General features: G+C 40.0%; 1 protein-coding gene across 15 annotated transcripts in view; it reads right to left on the bottom strand.

The window, feature by feature from the left end:
• Nucleotides 1–2,521: 2,521 nt before the first annotated feature.
• Nucleotides 2,522–24,289, bottom strand: part of ALPK1 (alpha kinase 1) — a 146,003-nt gene continuing 124,235 nt past the window's right edge. For 11 of the 15 annotated variants that reach the window (XM_030915250.1, XM_030915258.1, XM_030915255.1 and 8 more), the window contains 11 exons: nucleotides 21,640–21,699; nucleotides 19,550–19,636; nucleotides 18,760–18,836; nucleotides 17,718–17,813; nucleotides 16,154–16,258; nucleotides 12,729–14,862; nucleotides 9,963–10,116; nucleotides 6,609–6,771; nucleotides 5,367–5,553; nucleotides 4,009–4,197; nucleotides 2,522–3,931 (listed from right to left, as the gene is read on the bottom strand). In XM_030915250.1, coding sequence (XP_030771110.1) covers nucleotides 3,924–3,931; nucleotides 4,009–4,197; nucleotides 5,367–5,553; nucleotides 6,609–6,771; nucleotides 9,963–10,116; nucleotides 12,729–14,862; nucleotides 16,154–16,258; nucleotides 17,718–17,813; nucleotides 18,760–18,836; nucleotides 19,550–19,636; nucleotides 21,640–21,699 — 3,260 coding nt within the window. In that variant the 3' untranslated portion in view covers nucleotides 2,522–3,923. Of the gene's footprint in view, nucleotides 3,932–4,008; nucleotides 4,198–5,366; nucleotides 5,554–6,608; nucleotides 6,772–9,962; nucleotides 10,117–12,728; nucleotides 14,863–16,153; nucleotides 16,259–17,717; nucleotides 17,814–18,759; nucleotides 18,837–19,549; nucleotides 19,637–21,639; nucleotides 21,700–24,289 lie in introns of those variants that run through there. The other 4 variants (XM_030915299.1, XM_030915303.1, XR_004052750.1 and 1 more) reach the window with 4 other exon arrangements.

Here is a 24,289-nt window from a genome sequence, read left to right as displayed (position 1 = left end):
CCTCCAATTTCCAGTTTTTTCACCCATTGTTACTTCTCTTTTTCTTCTGTGTCGGTAGAAATAACCATATTTCTTTCTAAATGTAAATATCCTGAACTTTATTCCCAATTTCGTCTTCCACAAACAGGGATTCACAAACTTTTTCTGTAAAGGTCCATATAGTAAGTATTTTTAACTTTGCAAAATCCTGTCTATGTCACAATGTTACTCAGTTCTGCTATTGTAACACAAAAGCAGCTGTAGATAGAACATAATTGAATAAGTGACTATGTTCCAATAAAATTTTATTTACAAAAACAGATGTTAGCAGCTTTGATCTCATGGATCATAGTTTGTTGGCCCCCTTCTACAACATCTCAAAGGTCACTCTGTCAATTAATAGCCTCTTTTTGCTGTCAGCAATCTTTTTTCACTGTTCTGTCTTTCACCCCAAAAATTGTTTTTTTTCTTGATTTTTTTCTGCTGGATTTCACATTGCTGAATGTTCCTCCTTATATTCTTTCCTGATTAGTTTGTTTGATACCAATCTTGGTTTTCATCTTCTTTATCTATTGATTCTTCAAACTTTTCTTGGTATTTCTTCCTTTCTATGACATTATATTTAAGAATTATTTTTTTTTGAGATTTAAAAATATATAGAAAAGTAGAAAGACTGGTACAATGAATTGCTATGTAACCATCTCCCTTCAACATTAACCCCAAAGAGTCAAGCTGCTTTCACATCTTTTTCCAAATTTTTCTTTTGGTTGAATGTTCTTAAGATATCACTTCATCGTTTTGTCTAACACTCAATCCATATTCAAAATCCCCAATTGACTAAAAAATGTCATTTTATCACTGATTTGTTATCCCACTTTTAGTGATCAGATTGATTGAAGTGTGAGTAGCATCAGCCTGATTCTTCCGTTATAAAGTTCCCCATCTAATTTTCCCCTAATAGTTTTAGCAGCCATCAATGTTTTCTGCCCAGATCCATTATTTCATTAATGGATGCAAAATCATGATTTTCTAGTTTTAGTCTTTCTACGTTTATTAGTTGGACTTCTATGACATTGAATAGAATTGGGATAGTAGGCGAATTTGTCTTGTTCCTTTTCTCAACTTAAAAGTTTTAATTGCTTCACTATTAATTATGGTATTGCTGATTTAAGTTTAAAAGAAAAAACCTTTGTCAGATTTAGAAAACTTTTCCTTATTTCTAGTTTTCAAAGAGCTTGTTTTTTTCTTTTACCATGAGTTGATTTTGAATTTTATGAAATACTTTTCTGCATCTTGTGAAATTACATGATTTTCTCCCTTTACTTTGTTAGTAGGATAGATTACATTTTTTTTTCATTTCCTTAATAAACATGTGTTAACTTTGGTTTTCCAAGAAGCAGATACCAGGAAAGGATTAAACATGAAAGACCTCTATTGGGAGAAATGACTGTAAAGGATCAGTTGGAGGGAACAAGAGTAGGCAGGGGACCATGCTGTGGTCCTGACACCTATAAAAGGAGAGAGCAAAGGGTTTTTTGTTTGTTTTTGTTTTTTGAGATGGAGTCTTGCTTTGTCACCCAGGCTGGAGTGTAGTGATGCGATCTCAGCTCACTACAAACTCTGCCTCCTGGAAAATTAGCCATGACCAGCTTTTTTAAATTTATTTTTTATTTTTTTTATTTTTAGTAGAGATGGGGTTTCACCATGTTGGCCAAGCTGGTCTTGAACTCTTGGCCTCACATGATCCACCTGCCTCGGCCTCCCAAAGTGCTGGGATTACAGGCCTGAGCCCCCACACCCGGCCTTAAGAAAGTTTTGGTTAGGCCAGTGGCAAGACTTTGTTCCACAGTCACAGTCAGCAGTTAGAAATATTCTGAGACTAGTGTCCTTGTCATGCTTAGTCACTGGCTGACAGCACATTGAGGGCAACATGGTTTCAGCATAAACACAGTTTCAAAGGAGTGGAAGCTGGGAGTGTCAATCAACTGTGATCCCCACAGCAGGAGACTGGAATGGGGCTTCCTTGCCTCCATTGCAACTGTGAAGAGACATGTGCAGCAACCTCAAATTGAGAAGAGTATAAACTATCAAGTGTTCAGACTTGATACATGAAGATCATGTATGCAAGTTTGAGTCTCACCAACCAGGTAAGCCGCCCAGACCTCCTGAGCTAATAGTTAAGGCTGAGGGAAACTTAGAATGAACAGTGGAGGACGGGGAGAGTGAGCATCAGTTGCAGCACCCAAGAGTAACTGCAGAAAAGAATTGTTTTATCTCACTGGTCGCCCTTTTGTTTCTTTCAGTAAGATCACGGAGGAGCTCTTTCCTAAACCTGTGTGAAGAAGTAGATCTGTGTTGGGAAAGGGATGGACTGTGGTAGCCAGGAAAATGTATCATTCTTTTTTTTTTTTTTGAAGAATATTCTTTTTTTAAAAAAAGCTTTATTGAGATATAACTTACCTACCATAAAATTCACCTTTGAGTGTCTAGTCCAATGGTTTTGGTATATTCATAAAGTTCACAACATTCAATGATATTGTTGTTTTTTTACTTTTATTTTAAGTTCAGCGGTACATGTGCACGTTTGTGTCATGGGGGTCTGTTGTGCGAATTACTTCATCACCCAGGTATTAAGCCTAGTACCCATTAGTTATTGTTCCTGATCCTCTCCCTCCTCCCACCCTCCACCCTCTGATAAGCCCTGGTGTGTGTTGTTCCCTCTATGTGTCCACTTGCTCTCATCACTTAGCTCCCACATCTAAGTGAGAAAAGTGATATTTAGTTTTCTGTTCTTGCATTAGTTTGCTAAAAATAATGGCCTCCAGCTCTATCCATGTCCCTGCAAATGACATGATCTCATTCTTTTTGATGGTTACATGGTGATATGGTTTGGCTTTGTGTCCCCACCCAAATCTCATCTTGAATTGTAATCCCATAATTCCCATGTGTCATGGGAGGGACCTGGTGGGAGGTAATTGAGGCAGTTTTTCCCATGCTGTTCTCGTGATTGTGAGTGAATTCTCACAAGATCTGATGGTTTTATAAGTATCTGGCATTTCCCCTGCTGGCACTCATTCTCTCTCCTGCTACCCTATGAAGAGGTGCCTTCTGCCATGATTGTAAGTTTCCTGAGGTCGCCCCAGTCATGTGGAACTGTGAGTTACTTTAACCTCTTTCCTTTCTAAATTACCCAGTCTCAGGTATTTCTTCATAGCAGTATGAGAGTGGACTAATACACATAGTGTTCCATGGTGTATATGCACCACATTTTCTTTATCCAGTCTACCTAAATGCCCATCAAGGACAGACTGGATAAGGAAAATTGTACCACTCTTCCATCTTACTTTTTACAGATTTAATTATACTAGAAGGAAATATGGGAGAATTAAAAAGAAAGAAACTCAGAGTATAAGGAAGATCTAAATATTATATATAACCAAAAGCCATATAAAATAAAAGATTGATGAATTCAACTATATATAAAATTATGCACAGATAAACATTTTATGCAAAGTCAAATGTCAAAAGAGAGAAAAACAAATTGAATTCATATCACAAAGGCTCACATTTTTTTAATATGTAAAGAACTTCCAAATCAATAGGAAAAGCCCCAGTAGTATCAGTCTTGATAGATAGTGACAAAAAGCTCTAACATCTCAATGGCTTAAACAACACATGCCTTTCTCAGCAGTGCTTTGCATCCCTTATGGGTGAGTTGGGGCTGTTTTCCATGTTGCTTTCCTTGCAGGACTTATGCCCGGAAGCAGCGGTCTCCTGACACATTCTTGGTAACTGTGGCAGAGGGAAAGAGGCTCTGCAGGATCTCGTGCTGCTGATTAAATGCAGGACTTAAAGTGATACTGATCAATTCCTCTCACAAATCATTGGCCAAAACCTGTGTCACGGCGCTGCCCAAGCCCCAAAGGACCAGACTGTGCCACATTCTATGTGCCTGGAAGGAGAGAACCAGATATTTGAGAGCGTCACTAAGGTCTGTCACATTACCAATCCATACAGCCTATGACTTACATGGTTTCTCCATTGAAGGTCTAGTCAAAGAAAGATGATGGCAGATTTCATTACATTCCACATGCTGGTTATTAAAGAAGTAAAAAATTCCTCTCTTTCCAAAATTGGTAATGACATCTTTCTGATCAACAGAGTGAATCTGGGGATCTGTGAGGTAGATGAGTCCTTTTCCATTACCAGTTACCCAACCTGAAAGAGAAATGAGCACACCTGAGTATTAAATTCCTTGTAAATGTCCAGCAAATGTTTACAAAAATACACACACACACACTTAAAGAGATACTTCAAACACTTGGCCATCCTGTGGTTTATAGTTAGTAAATTCCTGGTAAAGAATTTGGATTGCATATTCCAGTTATTGGTTTAAGAATAATTAAATATTGGGTAATTATATTTGTCAAATATGACATCCCCAGATCACCAATTTTCAAGGTATTAGAAAGCAATAAAATACACTTTGAATAATTATCAATATCATAATATGGAATATTTCTTTCATGATTCAGAAATTTCTTTAGTGACTTATTCATTAATTCATATACTCATTTGTTCATTCAACAAATATTTATTGAGTGCAGACACTCTATAAAACACTATTTTAGGCACTGGTGGTGCCGACTGAACAAGGTAGTCAAAAATCTTTGTACTCATTGAGCTAACATTCTTGTGAAGGGGAACAGATCAAAAGTTAAATATATAACAGAGTGATAAATGCTCTGAGAGTGGAATAGGGAAGGTCCTGGGATGTCCATGGAACCGTAACTATAAATAATTATAATAAATCTTACTTATAATTTACATGAAGTATAGGGTATTTTCTAATAAAAATTCTAATGAATAAAATACCAGACAAACTAAAACAAAATTAAAATATTAAGGTAGAATTGAAAAGTAGTCATATTTAAGTACATAGCTTAAGGATACAGATTGCTGTTCTATAATGACCCCCATTATGAAACCCAATATCACACTTTTAATAAGGGTAAGGGACTGGAGAAAAGGAAAAGTGGAAAGAAGATTTCGACATGTGAAAAAAATGCAATGATAAGAAATATACATCACTCAAATCTACTTGAGTGAAACAAAAAAAGCTGTTATAGATATGCTCTGGAACGAAGCCCAGCAGAACATAAACCAGACCCTCTCACTGATTATGTGATACTGTAGACATTTGTAGAAGTTTTGGGCATTTTTTTCTTTCAGGAATTATTTGCTATATATAGTAAGATCAATTAAGTTAACTCCAAATAGTAGCCTATACAGAGAACTATCTATTAAATAAAGATTAGGGAAGCTAGTTACAAAACTTCACTTTACATATAATATCAAAAATAAAAATAATTCCCAGTTTCACATACCTTGTAAATCTACCACAACATCTCTATGATTAGAAAACTCATAAGAAAAATGGCCATAGGCCAAGCCATATTCTGTGGCTTTGTATTCTGTTTTCACCACTTTCGTATTATTTGACAATTTTACAAATTCTCCCAGTATGTAAGGCTCCACACTGATACATCCCTTTATTGTCTTGTCCTCTAAAATCTGAAAAATAGCAATGGGAAACATTACAGCATAATGGTAAAGGCCATTGTCTTTGGACTTGGGTAAATCTTGGTTTGAACCTAGGCTCTGCCACTTTGCTTCTCTGAGCTTCAATTTCATCATGGGTAAAGTGGTATAATTATAACCACCTTTTAGGTTTGTTAAAGGGATTATGCAAGGAAATGCATGTAAAATGCTTAACATGGCATGTGGTATGTCATAGAACTTAAATTTATTATTATTCACATATTAAACTGTTCACTTAAGATTTAGGCCATGAGGTGACCTGTCCTGGAGGCTAGGTTACCGGGACATGAAGTTAGATCATGCTCTGGGACTCTAGGTTGAAATATCAGTTTAAGTGTTTCTATGCTACTTTGTGGAGTTGTTTCAAAGGTTAGAGTTAAGGTTTGCAAACTGCCTGGCACAGTGAGTGACATAAAGAAGGTATGAAATGGATGATAATTATTATGATTAGGAAAAGATGGGTCTAAAAATGTCTCTGGCCAATGAAAAAATTATTGCAAGTATGAATGCACTAAGGATCTAATATATTCAGGGTAGCAAGGCATTCTTGATCCAAAGAAGAGAAAACTCAATGGGAATATTTGCCTTTATCTATTGAAAGGGGTATGTTAGTGAAGAGAGACTGGTCTTCATGGTCCCAGGAGGGAGAGCTGTGATCCATGGACGGAAGTTAGAGAAAGATAGATTTGGGCCAAATCTAAGAACTTGCTAACAATTAGGATTATTTGAAAGTGAAAGGGGAACAATTATTTTTTCTTGCTGGAGATATGTAAGCTTTGACTTAGTAACCACTTGGTTGCAAGGGGTGAGGCCAACAGATGTAAAACGGGATTTAGGCATCATGTTGAGGGGATAGTTTGTACTAGATACAATCTTTAGGGTTCTTTCTCTCTTGGAAAGTACAGGGACAACACACAAGAATAGTTTGCTAAAAATGCTAGCCTGACTATGTGGAACCAGATACTCAGATTAATTGATATTCAAGTGTGATTTGAAAGATCCAAATGATGTGTTCAGGATAATCTTACCAGTAATATTGTGGATGGGATGTAGAATATCTGCGTGGGAATGTTTTGTTCATAGAGTCTCTTGTTAAATTCTGTCACATAGTGCTGTGCGGTCATCTGCCGCTCTACATCAGTAAAGTGGTGCCAGAGCCCCTTCTCCTCCTTATAGTCTTTCCCAACATACCTAGGAACGAAGAAAATCCACACAACAAAATGCAAAAGTGCTCTCTTACTTACTATGCAGTAAGAGAGAGGAGATCAAAGACATATGCAAGAATGCTCGAAAGATCTCTTTCTCTGCCTTAGACAGTGAATATTAATTATTTTGACTTATCTCAAGATTCAAATAATTTTGTAAGAGCTACTTGAACAATGGAACTCACTCATTCTAGCTGACCCAGAATGATATTGGTTATAAAGGGAAAGTGTCGCTTAATGTAGAAATTCTCCAGACCTCTGGTAAGACAAGGGGGTAGCGAAGTATACTGGAATGCACATGGATTCTGGAGTCAAGATCTTCCACTCCCTGCAGTGTGGCCTTATATAGTCAGTTCATCAATCTGAAGCCTTCCTCTATCCCTTTCTTTTATGATTACTTCATTTCTAGAAATACTTATTATCCATCAACACCTCTTATGTGCATAACACTGTGCTAGTCTTGAGTGACTCGAAGAAAGTGTGAGACATGATTTGTATATTTCAAGAGCTAATAGCACAGTTGGTGTGGGAAGATACAAGGCAGTAAATGATTACATGCGGAAAGAAGCAAAACAGTGCTGCACTTTACTGTAGTTTATACTTGCTGTAAACTGGTGTGAATTTGTGAGTAATTTCACATGTGCCCAGAGTGACCACCAAAAATCAAGGGGAATTGCTTGAGTCATAGACTTCAACCAGGGTAAACTCTCTCCAGAAATTTCTGAATCCTATATAATAATGGAACTTAAGGAGGCTGGGGTTTTGGCCATTCAGACTCCTGAAGACCAGAAAGGAAATCTGATAGAGGAGGCTGCAGTATGGCCTCAGAAGGCAGCCTGCAGAGGAGCAGTCGTTGTAATAGAGATGCTATATCAGTGCTTTAGGCAGTTCTGCTATGGAGAGACCCCAAGACCTACAGAGGGTTTGAACTAATTCAGAATTCTGTTGACTGATGCCAGAGGTGTGCACAAGAGAGTGAACGCTGTGAGTACTGGCTACTGGAGCATTTCCTGAACATTCTGCCAGAAGACCTCCAGTCCTAGTTATGGGATCACCAATCTGAGAACAGAGGCCCATATCTTCTCTCATCTTGTACCATTTTTTTTCTGGGATTATTTTTCTTCAGTAAGGATTTGTTCATGGTAAACTGCCATGGTCAGTTTTTCTTTTAAGCCACAAATGTCTTTATTTTGCCTTCCTCCATAAAAGAGAGTTGCACTAAGTATATGACTTCCATTGTCTCTGACTTTCATTGTTGCTATGAAGAAACCAGCTGTAGGTCAAATTGATATTTCTGTGTAGGTTATCTGTCTTTTTTCTTTGACTGATTTTAAAATGGTTTCTTTGTCCTTAGTGTTTGGAGTTTGACTACTGTGTACCTAGAAGTGGATGTCTGACTGCCCGCCTTCTTCCCTTCCTGCTTCCTTCCAGCTTCTTTCCTCCTTTCCCTTCCGTCCGTATGATTCATTGTGATTTCTGTATTTCAAGATTAGTGTATTTTGGCAATTCTGAAAAATTACCAGAAAGTATTTGTTCAAATATTGCTTTTGCTCTCTTGCTGTTATTTTCTTCTGACCAGAAATATATTGAACTCTCTCACTCCATTCTTTACGTCTCTTATCCTCAATTTATTTCTCATCTCAGGTCCTCCTATGGTGTACTCTGGTATATCAGGGCTGCTGTCACAACATGCCACCAACTGGGTGGCTTAAATAACAGAAATTGATTTTCTCATAGTTCTGAAGCCTATAGTAGTCCAAGATCAAAGTTCCAATGGGGCCATCATCCTGCTGAAGGCTCTAAGGAAGAATCTGTTTCAGGCTCTCTCCCAGCTTCTGGCAGGTCTTTGCTATGAGGCAACATAACTACAGTCTTCACATGGCATTCTCTCTGTGTCTGTGTCTATCTCCAAATTTCCTCTTTTTATAAGGATATCAGTCATATTGGATCAGGGGCCCACCCTACTCCAGTATGACTTCATCTTAACTTCACCAATTACATCTGCAATCCCTCTATTTCCAAATAAGATCGTAGTCTGAAGTACTCAGAACTTCAATATATGAGCTTTGGGAGACACAATTTAAGCCTCAGCACCTGCCCCTACTGCTTAGACATGTGAGTTTGGGCAATTCCTTAACATCTCTGTGACTCAGTTCCCTCATCTGTAAAGTAAGAATACTAACAGTATCTACCTTCAGAGGGTTTTGTGAAGATTAATTGAATTAGCATACAAATCACTTAAAACAGGGCCTGGCACATATTTACCATAATAATAATAATAATCAATAATCTTTTCAGGAAATGTACTTCCACTGCTTACAGAGTCACTTGATCTCCCTATTTCTATTTATTTCTTACACTATTTGGATTTGAGCAAATAACAAGGCCAACTTTAAATGAAAAGCCATGGCTTATAGGTCTTTTAAAATATACAAATGATATAAAATTATGTCTTAAACCTAGTGAAGACCACCTGTGGTTACTAATTTTTCAGGTGAGTTTTTGTTTAAAAATTTTATTAAGAACTAAGGCCAAATCAAAAACTTTCCAGGCATTTACTTCACTGGGGCAGGGTTTTTAAAGATACCATTTATCCTGGGGATGTAGCCATTCCTAATTCCCTGCTGTGTATGAGTGGTATCTGAACTCATTCCCTTCTGAGTGTAGCTTTTGTCACTGGCTGCACTCTCACTTCACCCCTGCCCCAAACTCCTATGCGGGATCTGTAAAGGGTTCAGCAATCACTTATCTTCCTGAACAGGCTTCATCCCTGGCCTCAGGATTTTCCTGCTTTTTTTCAGGCTCACCTATTTACTTAAAAGTGTGCTTTTCATAATTTATCCTTTTTGCCAGCATTTTTAGTGAGTATTGAAGGCTCTCTGGCCTGCCATGTGACCAGGAACTTTATTTTTCTTATCAGTACAGTATGACCAATAATGTTTCCTGATGGGTTTGAGGTCCTGTAGCTAAAACATCCAGCAAAACAGCTGATATAATGTGGGTCCTCAATATATGGTAACTGTTAATTAATTAATAATGAAAAGAAAGACGCATAGAAATCTGAAAATATATTTTGGCTAACTTTTTCAGCCCCTACAAAGTCTCATGAGTGATTACTTAACAGAAGGGCAAGGTTAGCTCATCTTACATTAGTATACAAATGTTTTTAAGTAATACCTCCCCAGAATTTCTTCTTGATGAAGATGATGAACCCAAAAAGCATTTCTTTGCCTGCCTTTTTTCTTCACAGTCAAGTAGTCCCCCAAATAGACAGCAGTTTCCTGGGCTGTCCACAGTTCAGAGTTTTTTGAATATTTTAACAAAAGAGCAGCTAGAAAAAAAAAGATGAAAATGAATCTTATTTTCAAAAGGACGTTACAATTCATGAATAAAGCTGATGCAACACAGGTCTTACACCAGCTCACCTGAAATCTTCACTGTTTTATACATTTTTCTCTAATTTTCATCTCTTCTATGACAACTACAGTATTAAAAAGTTAGTGAGAAATAATAAAAAGGTAACACTTTATAAATTACAATGAGGAATAGCCTTTGAGTCACAAAATCCCTTATTTGTGATGAAAAGGGATGAAGATAAGCATGAAGATTCTATATGAAAGTAGTGGAAAATAAAGGAATTTTAAAATCAGAAAGTCCCAGAGAACATTTTAGGACAAGTGACACATGCTTGCAACTTACTATTATTACCTGGGGATCCCAAATAATAGAAGCTACTACTGATGGCAGATCACATGAATAGAAATAAACTAGATAATTTTACCTAATAGGCTCCTGGCAGCTCTGGGAATCCTAGCATTATATATTCAAGTGCACCCTAATTTTCTTTTCATTGTTTTAGGTTGAGAAGGTTTGGAAATTATTTGAGAAAATGTAGCTACTGTAAAAACATGCGAACTCAAATGAAAAAAGGAAAAGATAGAGGAAAAAGTAGGGGCAGTCTCCACCTTAAAGAAAGGAAGAACAGTGTTAAGTAAGAAAGCATCTCTTTGAGGAGAAAGACCCACATGAATCCTAAGGAAGGAGTACAACACTTTGGTTGGAATTAAAATGAAGTAAACAAAAGACCTGTGTCTAGATTGTGAAAATAGATAAATGAATGGGCCTGTGGGAGAGAAAAATACTTAAAGCAAGATAAACTGACAGTTCTGGGAAGGGGTTGCCTACAGACTGGGTGAGATGGTGACCAGGGTTGGGTGACTCAGTTAGAGAAGGTGGAAGGAAATGGAAGGTGAGTTGTCTGTCCACACACAGGACGGGTCATGCATTGAGAGAAGAAAAGAGGAAGGGAATCATTGTTTTGTTTCTGCCATTTTGGGCCTTGCTTCCCCGAATGTATTTCATCCACAAATTAGCAAACAATAACAAATAACAAGAAAGCAGTTACCTCATTGTAAGAAATGTGATTCCAAAATTGCAGAATCTCACAGTAAGTAAGAAAACCCTATTGCTGGAAATTTTTGCTTTTTTTTTTGTGACAATGTGATGTGTATTTTAGTCGGACTTCAAGGTGGCAGGCAAAACATTGGAATACTTTGAAGTAGAAGCTCTCAACAGTGGCTTTAAGTAGAATCACCGGAGAGCTTATAAGAAATAATTATCCCTGGGTCCACACTCCAGACCCATTAGATGGAAATCTCTGGGGTGACGCATTGGAAGTTTTTAAAAGCTCCCCAGAAGATTCTCATTGGTGCCAGGGTTGAGAACTACTATTTAGTAGCCAGTGCTTAGCAATCCATGTAGTTTGTTTCTTCTGGGATGTGCTTTACAATCTTTTTTTAATCATTCAAATCATTTTTCTGTATAGTAGGAGGGCGTTTTGATGTGATTCCTGAGCTAAGAGAAGAATCTCCTTCTGTCTTCCTCCTGGCTTCTCTACCACTTTTAAGCTGTGTTAGACATTGGCTACTAGGGGTGGCTCCAGCCCAGGCTTCCTGCTTTGGACAGTGACATTGGGCTGTTCCTTAAGCAAGAAGTAGCTGCTGATTGCAACAGTAGGGGTACTGTAGTCTGGAAGTTTTTATCCCCCCTAACTTCACAAGTTGAAGTTCTAACCGACAAGGTGATGGTGTCAGGTGTTGGAGCCTTTGGGAGGTGATTAGGTCCTGAGAGGTAGATTCCTCATAGATGGGATGAGTGCCCTCATAATAGAGACCTCAGAGAAACCCTTCCCCCCTCCACTATGTGAGGACACAGAGAAAAAGCGCTGTCAACGAACCAGAAAGCAGTACCTTCATCCTGGACTTCCAGGCTCCAGAATTATGAGGAATAAATTTCTGTTGTTCATATGCTACCCAGTTGATGGCATTTTGTTATAGCAACATGAATGTGAGACAAGGACGCACTTGACCAACCAATTGGCTGGCAAGAAACCGCTTAGGTAGACAGGTGTAAAAAGTCCCTGCCCAACAGAAAGATGACATTTAACTAGGTCAAACCATGTCCCCATAGAATTCTAATGGGGATAGATAGAGAAAAATCAGTTGGCTGGTAAAAAGAGTCGAAGGAGAAGATAGATGCTGAGCAGATAATATGGCATCCAGCCTGTTAAAATCACCTGATTGGTAATGAGAATCAGTGAAGAAGATAGATGCTGAGTGGATGAGATGGCCTCCAGAGCTGTTTTCAACCCTTAGTGATGGTTTGCTGGAGTCCTCTGAGTTTCCTGTCTCCCTCACTGCCTTGTGTGTCCTTAGAGCAAACCTCCAGTATGCAAGGTAGCCTGAGCAAACCTCTTTACAACCATTAAGGTCCATCACAGAGAGTGAGGGAGACCCCTGAAGCATACATTTCTCTGTGAACTCACAAAGCATACCAGGGGTCTATTCCTTTCATGAGCTTTAAGTGATCTACATACCAAACTCTTCAGAGCACCCCAACATAGCTGCTTCCTGAGGGGGGACCTACTGAAAAGTTTGTACTTACTATGTGCTCGGTGGAGTTGGCTGGGCTTAAAAATCCCCGTATTCTCTAGTCTCTGAAACAGCCAATCATGCCTCACTCCTGCCAAGAGCTTTTCAAAGTCATCAGGTTGCAAGGTGCGAGCCTCAAGGATCTCTTGCCTTGTCTTTCCCGGCAATGAAACCCAAGAACTCCCACTGGAATTCAGATAGGACCAAGGACTGTCCCCCTCAGAAGAACCGCTGGAAAACACAGGTGATTTCAGCCACCACGCTGAGGATGAACTGGAGTTCTGGCTACATTTTGGCACATTTCCAGGCTCATTTCCTTCCTCTATGGTAGTGCAGTCCTTGCTGAGGACAGGGAAGAGGATGTTACTGCTTACAGAGGAATTGGAGTTCTCAGCCCTCTGACCAGGTGGCTCTCTCAGAGTGCACAGTCTATGAGAGCCGTGCCCATTTATACAGGGGACATCCGTGCTGTCGAGCAGTTGCCCCTCCTCATCCACCGTGGAGGCATCAGGGTCGATGCCCTGCTCTGCGACTGAACCACCACTTTTTCTGGATTCAGAATTTTGAACAGGCCAATTAGGGGTGAAGGAACTATATGGCAGCATGGAAATGTTTTCCAGAGAATTGTGCATGACCCTGTGAAAGTCTAAGGGTACATTTTCAGTGCTTTCTGCTGTTTCTCCTTCTGGGTCAACCCAGGAGGGACTAGCTTTAAATGTAGGGCCTGTGCCTCTTTCACTGATTTCTTCTCCCTGCTCTCTCTCCTGCCTGTCTTTGGCATCACAGTTGGTTTCTGGAAACTCATCAATTATTTCAAAGGCTTCTTCATCTTGGACTGAAGGATGTGTGCCCATATTCTTGGGCCTACCAGAATCAGAAGACCAAGAAGCAGAACCATATGAGGGTCTGGTGTGAGCAGAAGTATTTCTGGGTCCCATATTTCTGACTTCCTGGATACCTTCTGGCGCTCCTTCTAGAAGCCCTGCACCAGAGGCCAAGAAAGTACCTGGGATATTATGAGGAGGGAAGGGTGTTAAGGGCATCTGTTTGTGCAACTGATTTTGAGAAGGCTCTGCATTGTCATCTTTGGGTTCCTGAAGAGAGAGATCCTGAAGCTCTGAACACAATGAATGCACAGCTCTGCCTTCCCTGTCATTCTCTAGCTCCTCAGACAAGGCAGTGGAACACTGAGTGTCCACCAGATGTTCTTTACCAGGATCTTTTCTGGCTGACCTGTCATCAACGTGATAATTCACTTCCTCCCAGCTTGTAGAGGAACTAAACCCTGATAAGTTGCTCCAAGCACTGGAGCTCTGGCTGCCACTCAGAGACTTGTTGAAAACAGCTCCCCCACCATTGCTGTAGTCCAATGGTTCAGTCTCAGTCTCTACATCTTGATCCAAGGAGACTCGAAATACGTCAGAATGGGTCCAGTTTCTCCTTCCTCCCCTTCTGAGTTCCCTCTGAACATTCTTAGCCATTAGGGAGGAAGATATTCCTGTGTCTCTTTGACAATGTGGCTTTTCTTGAGTAGTACTCACAGTATCTATGTTTTTTGTTTCTGTTTTTAGAGCAGTGATACAGACTCCTGTTTTTGCACGTTTCTGTTCATTTTTGTTGTTTCCACAATCACTTTCAAATACTTCACACACCGAAGTATGGTGCTGTGAATAGGTGTCAAGGATTTTTTGGAAATCCACTTGCCCATGCAAGATAAGTTTATCCAACCTGCACTTGAAACTCTCTGGAACATAAGATCTGTCATCTAAATTTGAGAAGCTTTGAACTTGTAAATGTTCCTTTACCTGGGCAATCACAGACATAATTTCTTGACACAGGGCTTCTCTGTCCTGACTTCCGGAGGAAGTGCTGAAATTGTACAGCTTCCCCATCGCTTCCTTACAGAGCTGAATTGCTGCATGGACTGTCCCTGTCTCCCCATGGAGCCTTCTGTGCACTGTGGTGAGACCAAAAGCAGCTTTCACAAAGCTGTGAAGCTCCTGTTTTCCAGTAACAGGCTCATCATCTCTCTTGGTGAGAAGGCCAATCTCAAAGGCCTCTTTGGCTTCACACAGATAAAAGTTTTTCATTTCTGGAGGACAGTCATTTGAACTACTATATGACAATAAGCACGTGCCACGGATATTCTGGGAAAAATACCAAATACCAAATCAGATATTGAATTAAAAACTGGAAGTGAATCAGGACAAACTTTTCATTTCTGGAAGACAGTCATTTGAAATATTATAGAAAAATGAACACATGACACAAACATTCTAAGGAAAACGTACAGCAAACATTGAGTTAAGGACCCGAGGTCTTTTTGGTGAATCAGAAGGGATGGGGATGTAAGTGATTGGCTGGCATGAAGGGGTAAGAAATTAGCTGCAATTACCATCCTATTGTATTTCTGATACATTTTGATTAAAGACGATGGACTTGTGTTTGTTGCTGTTGTTAGTTTTAACAGAGTCCATCCATGGAAATGGATATAAGTTTCTCTATGCAAATAAGGATGCTATATATGAATACATCATTCATTTAATAGTCGAAACAATAGGGCATTGGTATCCAAATGCATCTGTGCATTTGAATCACCTGGGCAATATTCCAAAATTAAAGATTTTTGGATACCAACCCCAGAGATTTGCATTCAGTGGATCTAGGGTAGAGCTCAGAAATGTGTAGCCTTTCTTTGTTTCTTATTTTCTTTCTTTCTCTTTCTTTCTCTCTCTTTCTCTCTTTCCTTCCTTCCTTCCTTCCTTCCTTCCTTCCTTCCTTCCTTCCTTCCTTCCTTCCTTCCTTCCTTCCTTCCTTCCTTCTTTCCTTTTTTCCTTTTTTTTTTTTTTGAGATAGGGTCTTGCTCTGTTACCCAGGTTGGAGTGCAGTGGTGCAATCTCAGCTCACTGCAAACTCAACCTGCCAGGCTCACATGATTCTCCCACCTCAGCCTCCCTAGTACCTGGGACTATAGGCATGTACCACCACACCTAGGCAATTTTTATTTTTTAATTTTTTGTAGAGACAAAAATCTCACCATGTTGCTCAGGCTAGTCTTGAAATTTTCGGCTCAAGTCATCCTCCTACCTTGGCCTCCCAAAGTGTTGGGATTACAGGTGTGAGCCACCATGCCTGGCTGGAATACATATTTTGAGAAGGTTCCTCAGGTGATTTTGATGTGCACTCAGGCTTGGGAACCATTGCTTCACAACAGACAACATTCTATCCTTGGGCTGAATTAATTTAGCTCCTAGCAGGCTGTCAAAACTCCGACAGATAAAATTTTTCCACATGTGGTGTGGAGTCTTATCACAATTGCCACTGATGAGACACAAAGCCTATTTGAAGGTTAAACCTTTCCCTTCTCACTGGTTACATCGGAAAGCACCCTGGGGAGAGGTCCTGTGGGGGTTTGAGGAAGGGCTACACTCTGTTTACCACAGCTGTGAGCACGAAGAGTGGCGTGTAGGCACTGAAGGCAGCTGCCAGCTTGCAGGCTTCTGCGGCGGACAGCACATGGTGGTCAAACTCCTTCAGCAGGCTCTGTGAGAAAACAGGAGGCTAAGTGGAATGGTGATAATTATCAATGAGCAAAAAACAGGCTATGAAATGGTTTTGCTTTTCTTTCATGATTTCAAGGGACTCCTTACCACAACCCATTCAGAACAGTGTCAATAAAGAGTAAGTGGGTCTAAAGACCACAAGGTGTTGACTTTGCTTTTTCCCAGCAGCCACACACCTGTGCAAAATAATTTGGGTGAGCTTCTTTGGAAGATGGTGGCAGTTCTTTGTTCAAAGGAACCTGCAAATTTTGCAGCCAGATTAATTGATTTCTGCACTGCTCTTGGCCAAGGGTCCTTTAACTGATGATTTCATAGCAATTAGGATTCATTTATTAATTCTATAAATATGTACAGAGTACCTCCACATGCCAGGGCCTGTTCTAGACACAGGAGACAGCAGGCAGTGAGCCCGCAAGGAGCTTACTTTCTGTTGTGGGGGAGGGATCAGTCAATATACAAAACAAGTGAAGTGTATAGTATTTGAGATGATGACAAGTGTTCTGGAGAGAAAATAAATGGAGAAGGGGTTAGGGAGGTCCAGGATGGGAGGGAAGTTTGCAATTTTAAACAGTCATCAAGGATAACTTCAGTGAAGAAGGGACATGATCCTCCTGTTTTGGTCAAACAGAAAAAGCAACATCTTAGATTCAGATTACCATCAGCAAGCTGTATGTGTTCTTTTGCTACACTAATTAGTATTGAGCATGGTTACCATTGTGATTGGGGTCTTTAATAAAAATAGCAATATAGATGATAATAAAAAGTCCATTTCAGCACAGTGTGAAGAGCAGCAGAACATCCTTGCCACTTCTCTGGGCTGGTCAGAGACCTGGGCTCAGCTCCCAGTTCTCTCTCTTACTGGTTGTGTAAACTGCAGAGGTTAGTTAGTTTCTCTGCACTGCATTTTATTTTCCTCTAAAATGGAGTGACACAATTTGCTCTACCCTCCCCATAGGGTTTTATGTGGAGATATAGACACTTTTTTGAGTTGTAAAGTGATGTATAAAAATTAGCAGTCATTATTATCAAGGACGAGAGCCTGGAACAAGGGACTGATGCTCTGATTTAAATAGATGGTGATTATAAAGTTTTAAAATTATTACCCCTTTATCATCAAAATGGCCCAAGTTTGGAAACTGAATTTTGTGATACTCGGAAAGAAGTGAGGCTCAAAATAATTTTGTTGATATTCATTCATTCATTCATTCACCAGTAACTTTCTGAGCACCCTCTGAGTGTCTGGTACAGTGCTGAGTGCTGGGATAATAAAGCCAAATAGGACCCCCAGGACTCCTCCCCAGGATTCCTCCCATCTGTGTAGCAGGGGCAGCACTCAGCTCCCTGCCTCCCAATCTCCTGAGAAAGACACCCACTAATCACCCACCAACGACATCATTGACAGTTTTACAGATGATGCCACTCAGTGTTATGATAATTACCAAATTAATTTGTGGATTGTTTTTAAACTTTTCATAATCATTCTTGCTCATGGAAACAAAGATGTCTGCCAGTATACCTAATGACGTGGAGAGGCCCTGCAAGAAAAACACAAACAAGCCACAGATTGGGAATTCACAGTGGATTACTACTCTCATTTCATGGCCTAAAGGCAATGGTTATCTCTCCATATGAATGATTTGCCTATTGTTATTTTATTACTATGACACTGGAGATACTATTTTTAAAAGTCAACATATAATAATTGTACATGTTTATGGGATACAGTGTGACATTTTGACATATGCATACATTGTGTAATAATACCCTGACTTGGAGATACTTTTAAATTGGCTGCCACAGAGCTTGAAAGATCAACACATCCTAGGGCACCTGGGCCTAATGTAAACACAGCTACTTCTCAGCTAGGTTTCACTGGGTGATCAATACTAACTTGTCCCTACTGCTAGGCCTGAATAACTGGCTCGAGGAAGAGTTCACATCACAGTCTGTATTGTAAAAGAATCGTAGACAGCAATTGCTTGCACAGCTCAGGGAAATGTAATAACCGGATGCTTCAGATAATGAGACTATTCCCACAGAATTCCAGAAAATGAAAATGTCAAGTAGGATTGACATATACTACTTGATGCTACATAAACAATTGAAGTCTTCGCCCACTCAACTCCAGAAAAATGATTTTACATATAAGCAACTTGGCCATCTCAACTTTGCTATGCAATCAAGTAAAGGCTAAATATATAATAAAACAGATAAATGAATGGACCAGTAGAGATAAATATATAAATGGACAGTTACAAACGATTATAAAAACACCATCTATGCCCCAAGAGTCTAGCTGTGAGTGAGGATGAAGCAAGACACAGAAGGAAGTTACTAACTGTACCTGGTCCTATGCTCATGAAAAATAAATAAAAATAGGACAGATGAAATTGATACATGAGAAATGGAATTGTATCATAAAGAGATAATCATCCAAAGACAAACACAGGAAAGGAGAAAAATAAGCACTAGACAAACCACCTTTTTATCCGGCTGAGGAAGTGCCAAATATCCTACGATGGAGGCCCATATTAACTCTGCTGCTTCGTACCACATCCCTGAGAAAAAAAGAGGTGCAGGGAGAGGGATAGGGGAGGAACAGCTGGTATCTGTGCTCTTGTATGAGAGAATACCTTTGAAAACTAATACAGAAACAAGACTCATTAGATCCTGTTAGGAAAACTCAGGCTTAGATTAGATTGACACAGTAATGTTTTTCCAATTGTAATAGAGACAATTTTTCCGTTTCACTGGGAAATAGAATTATTATATATTTGTATATATAATATGTATAATATATGTAGTTTTCTCAGTATTTTTACAAAAATAATAATTGCCACCTCCTGTTAAAATTTCTCAAACTCTTATTTTGCGTTCTAAAGTATATTAGCATTCTATAAACTTGAAAAATTCATGAATACCTTAAGGAATGAACGAATACAGTGTCACGGTGGGTATAGTATAAGGTGTCACCATATCACACGGAGTCCTGCTGAACTGAGTCAGGTGTGAGAAATAACACTGGGAACTCTACAGTTAACATCACAATATACAACCGTGAACCTCCCTAACAAAACTTATTAGAAAAAAAAATTTATTAATATTTGTGACACTCCTAGGATCTTAAATGCCATTCTCTTTTCGATGAGGAAAGTAAGGCAAGTGGAAATTACCAATTTTAGCCAGATAAAAGAAGAAAATTCCACAGTGAAACCATGCAGCCAGGCTTTGTAAATGAGCCTTGAGAAATGCAAGTGTTAGATGATGGTACCTAGCTTTTGCAGAATCTGCCCTCTGATCTGTATACAGACCGACTGCACCAGGACCTTGTCACTTTCATTTCTGTACAGCCAGGTACCTAAAAGAAAAGAGGAAAAATTTCCTTGAATTATCAGAGATATAGCCTTGTAAATTAAAACTATTTTCACAGAAGTCTTCATGAGCACATGTGACACCATTTTGAGAGACAATCTCGTCTCTACATTTAGAATCAGGTCCAAACTTCTTGCTGTAGCCTCAGGCTCTGCAGGAACTGACTCCTGTCTGGTCTCCAGTTCCCCCACTTACTCTCTGTCCACTCTAGCTTTATTTTGCCTCCTTGTTATAGGACTGGCCTCTTGCTTCGTGGCAGCTGCACTTACCACTAGCCCTGCTTGGGATCCTCTTTCCTCTGGCTTCTTAAGAGGCCAGATCCTTCTTCTTCAGGTCTCAGCTACAGTGCTTTTCCTCAAAGACCTCCACAGATTAATTTTTCTACACCGTTACCCCCACTGTCTTATGGTTGCTTTGCAGAGGGTGAGGTGGATCCCATCTGAGGAAAATTTGTTTGGATGTCAAAACTGATGACTCCACACATGTACCAAGAGGGTATGAGAAGATTTATTGCTCACATAATGAGACTTTCTAGGGTAAGTCAGGCTGGCACCCAAGCTGCTCCTTTGACTCAGGCAGGGAGTGGTGAGTGGCTTTGCTTTTCACTGTGACTGGGGTGTGGGGCCAGGTAAAGGTTCCTGTAAGCTGCATTTGGGTGTGTGGATGAAAGGGCTTTTTGTTGTTTGTTTGTTTGTTTGTTTTAATCAGCCTGTCCAGTGTGAGACAAAAGTAAAAAAGGCTGTGGCTTGAAAACTGTCAGTGGTCAAACATCAAAAAGAGAGGCAGACTCTTTACTGCCCCCTCACTATTCTCTGTCACATCAGATAATATTTATTTTCTTCCTAGCTTTGAATCCATGTGTGTGTGTGCGTGTGTGTGTGTGTGTGTGTGCACATGATGGCAAGAGTGTATATTGTAGTTTAGTGATGGTGGCCACAAGTGAGGGGTGCGTGGTTAATATTTGGATTCCAAACTGTCTCCCCATTAGAAATGTCCACAAGTGTCAAGGAGTTTGAGGCCTCACATCCAAGCATGCTGAGTTTAAAAGTCCAGTGGAAACTTCTCAACTTATTGATAAACTTGCTAACTTAAATGCCCAGAATTTCAGACACGATATCCAAAGGCTTAAGCTATTTGTTACCCAACTATTAGGACTTGTTTCCTTTCATAGATAATTAAATATTGAAAGAAAATCCATTTTGAAACAAGTTTTTATTAAAGTTCTTATGTACCAAAAATCAAATCCATTTTCTGAACCATTTAAATCGATAAAGCCAAAGCAGACTCTTCTGAACTTAGAGGCTTTTATTTCCAATCACAATTTTGTTTAAAAGCTGCTATGGAACGTTTATAAGGCCCACAGAGTTACCTGCCTTGACGTGACTGTGCATTAGGTAACATACTCTGTAAGGAAGCAGGCCAATAGTAGATTCCCTGTCTTTGTTTTTTTTTTTGTTGTTGTTGTTGTTGTTAACTTAGAGAAAACAGACACACAGAGATGTAAGCTGCTTGATCAAAGCTTCTTCATTCATCAGTGGCAGAGCCAGTCCCAGATAGCTCTAAAAACATCTAATGTATAGTAACTATTAAGTCACTAAGTTGTTATTAAATGAGTGCTCTGTTTGGGGCTGAGGTAAAGGTGATTGTGAAGATATGAAAGCACTCACCCGGCCGGGTGCGGTGGCTCAAGCCTGTAATCCCAGCACTTTGGGAGGCCGAGACGGGCGGATCACGAGGTCAGGAGATCAAGACCATCCTGGCTAACACGGTGAAACCCCGTCTCTACTAAAATACAAAAAACTACCCGGGCGAGGTGGCAGGCGCCTGTAGTCCCAGCTACCCGGGAGGCTGAGACAGGAGAATGGCGTGAACCCGGGAGGCGGAGCTTGCAGTGAGCTGAGATCTGGCCACTGCACTCCAGCCTGGGTGACAGAGTGAGACTCCGTCTCAAAAAAAAAAAAAAAAAAAAAAAAAAAAGAAAGTACTCACCCGTTGCTCCATTGTTGCTTATTAGACTGCTCAGAATATACTCTGCTTTTAAAAGTTTTCCTGAAAAGCAGCAACCAAATGCCACATGATTAGCTTTGAAAATGCACTTAACAATTACAAGTCATGCTCTAAGATTGATATATTGCAGCAGGAACCGTAACCTCCCCTGGAAACATTCCATTTTATAATTTAAAATCAATAACGACATCATCTATAAAACTGAGAAAGATGAGGTTTTCAGAAGTTGGTAAGGTGGGAAGTTGGACAGTATCTAAAATGGCTATTAGATTCATACGTATGTGATAATTCATTCACATAGAGCAAGGCTTGTGGAGTAGAGGCAAACTTTTGTAACAGGCTGTGCCACCTCCCTGTGAAAGCTATACTTCAAGAAGTGCAATGGAGTTACCCATGGACAGGAACTAGTTATGGAATTATCAGGAAGGAATTTGGAGGTGGGGAGTGAGGAGATTCTTTCTCAAGGGTTTACTTATTTTGTTACTACCACATAGGAAGGGCCTATTCTATGGACACCTGTTGGAAGCACAGTTGTTTATCCTTTTAACCAAACATTCCTTTTTCCAGGTGCCTCTAAGCCCTACATGATCTGGCTTCCATGACTTCTTTGACCACACCTCTAACTTGTTCCTTCCTTCTCAGCCCTCTACTTCAGTCACAGTGGCTTCCTTATCACCCCTTGAGTAGACCAGGCTCATTACCACATCAGAGTTTTTGTATTTACAATTCTTTCAGTGTGTAATGCTTTCATCCCAAATATCTGCAAGGCTTCCTCTCTTCTTCTTCAGGTCTTTGCTCAAATGTCACTGTCTCTGAAAGCCTCCCCTGACCATCTTATTTTAAATTACATACATAGGCATATGCTCTGGCTGTGGTAGATTGTATTTCCAAAAAGACCACACCAATATATTCCATTCTTCAGGCTTATTTGCAATGATGACCTGGTCATTTTTCCATCAAGAAGTGGAATCTAGAGTTTATTTCCCCTCACCATGAACACAACTGGCCCTGTGACCTGTTTTAACCAATGGAATGTGGCAGATATCTGGGCATTAAGGGATCTATAAATTTTGCCTTCCCTTCTTGTAACTTAGCCCGATGCTCTGAGGAAGCTGAGGCTGCCACATGGAGAGGCCCAAGCAGAGGAGAGCTGAGGACCTCCCCCGAAGCCTCCGCTGGGCTCTTAGCTGGCAGCCAGTACCAAATACCTACTGTGTGGATGAGACCATGACAGACCTTCTAGCTATCCCAGCTTCCAGCTGACAGTAATTATAACAATCACCCAAACTACAAATTATGAGAGTGAATAAATTATTACTGTTTTAAGCCACTAAGCCATGGAGTGGCTTGTAACATAGCAATAGAGAAATCACACACTTAGAAGTGGAGTATTACTATAACAAAAATTTTGGAGACTTGAAGGGTGTTGAGACAAAAGGCAGTGAAAAAATTGTTCCTGGAAGTTTGAGAAAGGGAACAGACATTATACGTGTTGTAAAGTTTGGCAACATGGTCTCCAGGAGTAATGTGGACTGTAGCAAAATGTAACCAGTGGACTTGGTGTCTAGCTAAGGAGATACAGGAAGGATATTGAAAGTGGCAAAGTGGGCCGGGTGCGGTGGCTCAAGCCTGTAATCCCAGCACTTTGGGAGGCCGAGACGGGCAGATCACGAGGTCAGGAGATCGAGACCATCCTGGCTAACACGGTGAAACCCCGTCTCTACTAAAAAAATACAAAAAAACTAGCCGGGCGAGGTGGCGGGCGCCTGTAGTCCCAACTACTCAGGAGGCTGAGGCAGGAGAATGGTGTAAACCCGGGAGGCGGAGCTTGCAGTGAGCTGAGATCCGGCCACTGCACTCTAGCCCGGGCGACAGAGCGAGACTCCGTCTCAAAAAAAAAAAAAAAAAAAAAAAAAAAAAAAAAAAAAAAAGAAAGGGGCAAAGTGTGTATCTTTTAGTTACCCAAGATAAAGTACAGGAAGAAAGCGATAACCTAAAGAAGAAACTACAGTAGTCGCCTCTGTCCCCAGTTTCCTCTTCTGCAGTTTCAGTTACCAGCAGTCAACAGCAGTCCAAAAATATTAAACGGAAAATTCCAGGAATAAACAATTCATAAGTTTTAAATTGCGTGCCGTTCTGAGTAGCATGATGAAATCTCATCCTGTCTGGGACATGAAGCATCCCTTTTTCCAGCAGATCCATGCTGTCTATGATGACCACTCATTAGTCACTTAGCAGCCCTCTCCATTATCAGATGAACTGTCTGTCGGGTAATGCAGTGCTTGTGTTCAAGTCACCCTTATTTTACTTAACAATGGCCCCAAAGGGCAGAAGTAGTGATGCTGGCAATTTGGATATGCCAAAGAGAAGCTGTAAAGTGCTTTCTTTAAGTGAGAAGATGAAAATTCTCAATTTAATAAGGAAGGAAAAAATTCATATGCCAAGGTTGCTAAGGTCTATGGTAAGGATGCATCCTCTATCCAAAAATGGTGAAGAAGGAAAAAGAGATTTGTGCTAGTTTTGCTGTCACATCTCAAACTGTGAAAGTATGGCTACAGTGCGTGATAGGTGCTTAGTTAAGATGGAAAAGGCATTAAATTGGTGGGTAGAAGACATAAACAGAAATGTGCCT

This window comes from Rhinopithecus roxellana, chromosome 2 (assembly GCF_007565055.1).
Source record: "Rhinopithecus roxellana isolate Shanxi Qingling chromosome 2, ASM756505v1, whole genome shotgun sequence".
Classification (NCBI taxonomy): Eukaryota; Metazoa; Chordata; class Mammalia; order Primates; family Cercopithecidae; genus Rhinopithecus; species Rhinopithecus roxellana.
Note: the sequence above shows the minus strand (reverse complement) of the source record. Positions and strands in the feature narration are given on the sequence as shown.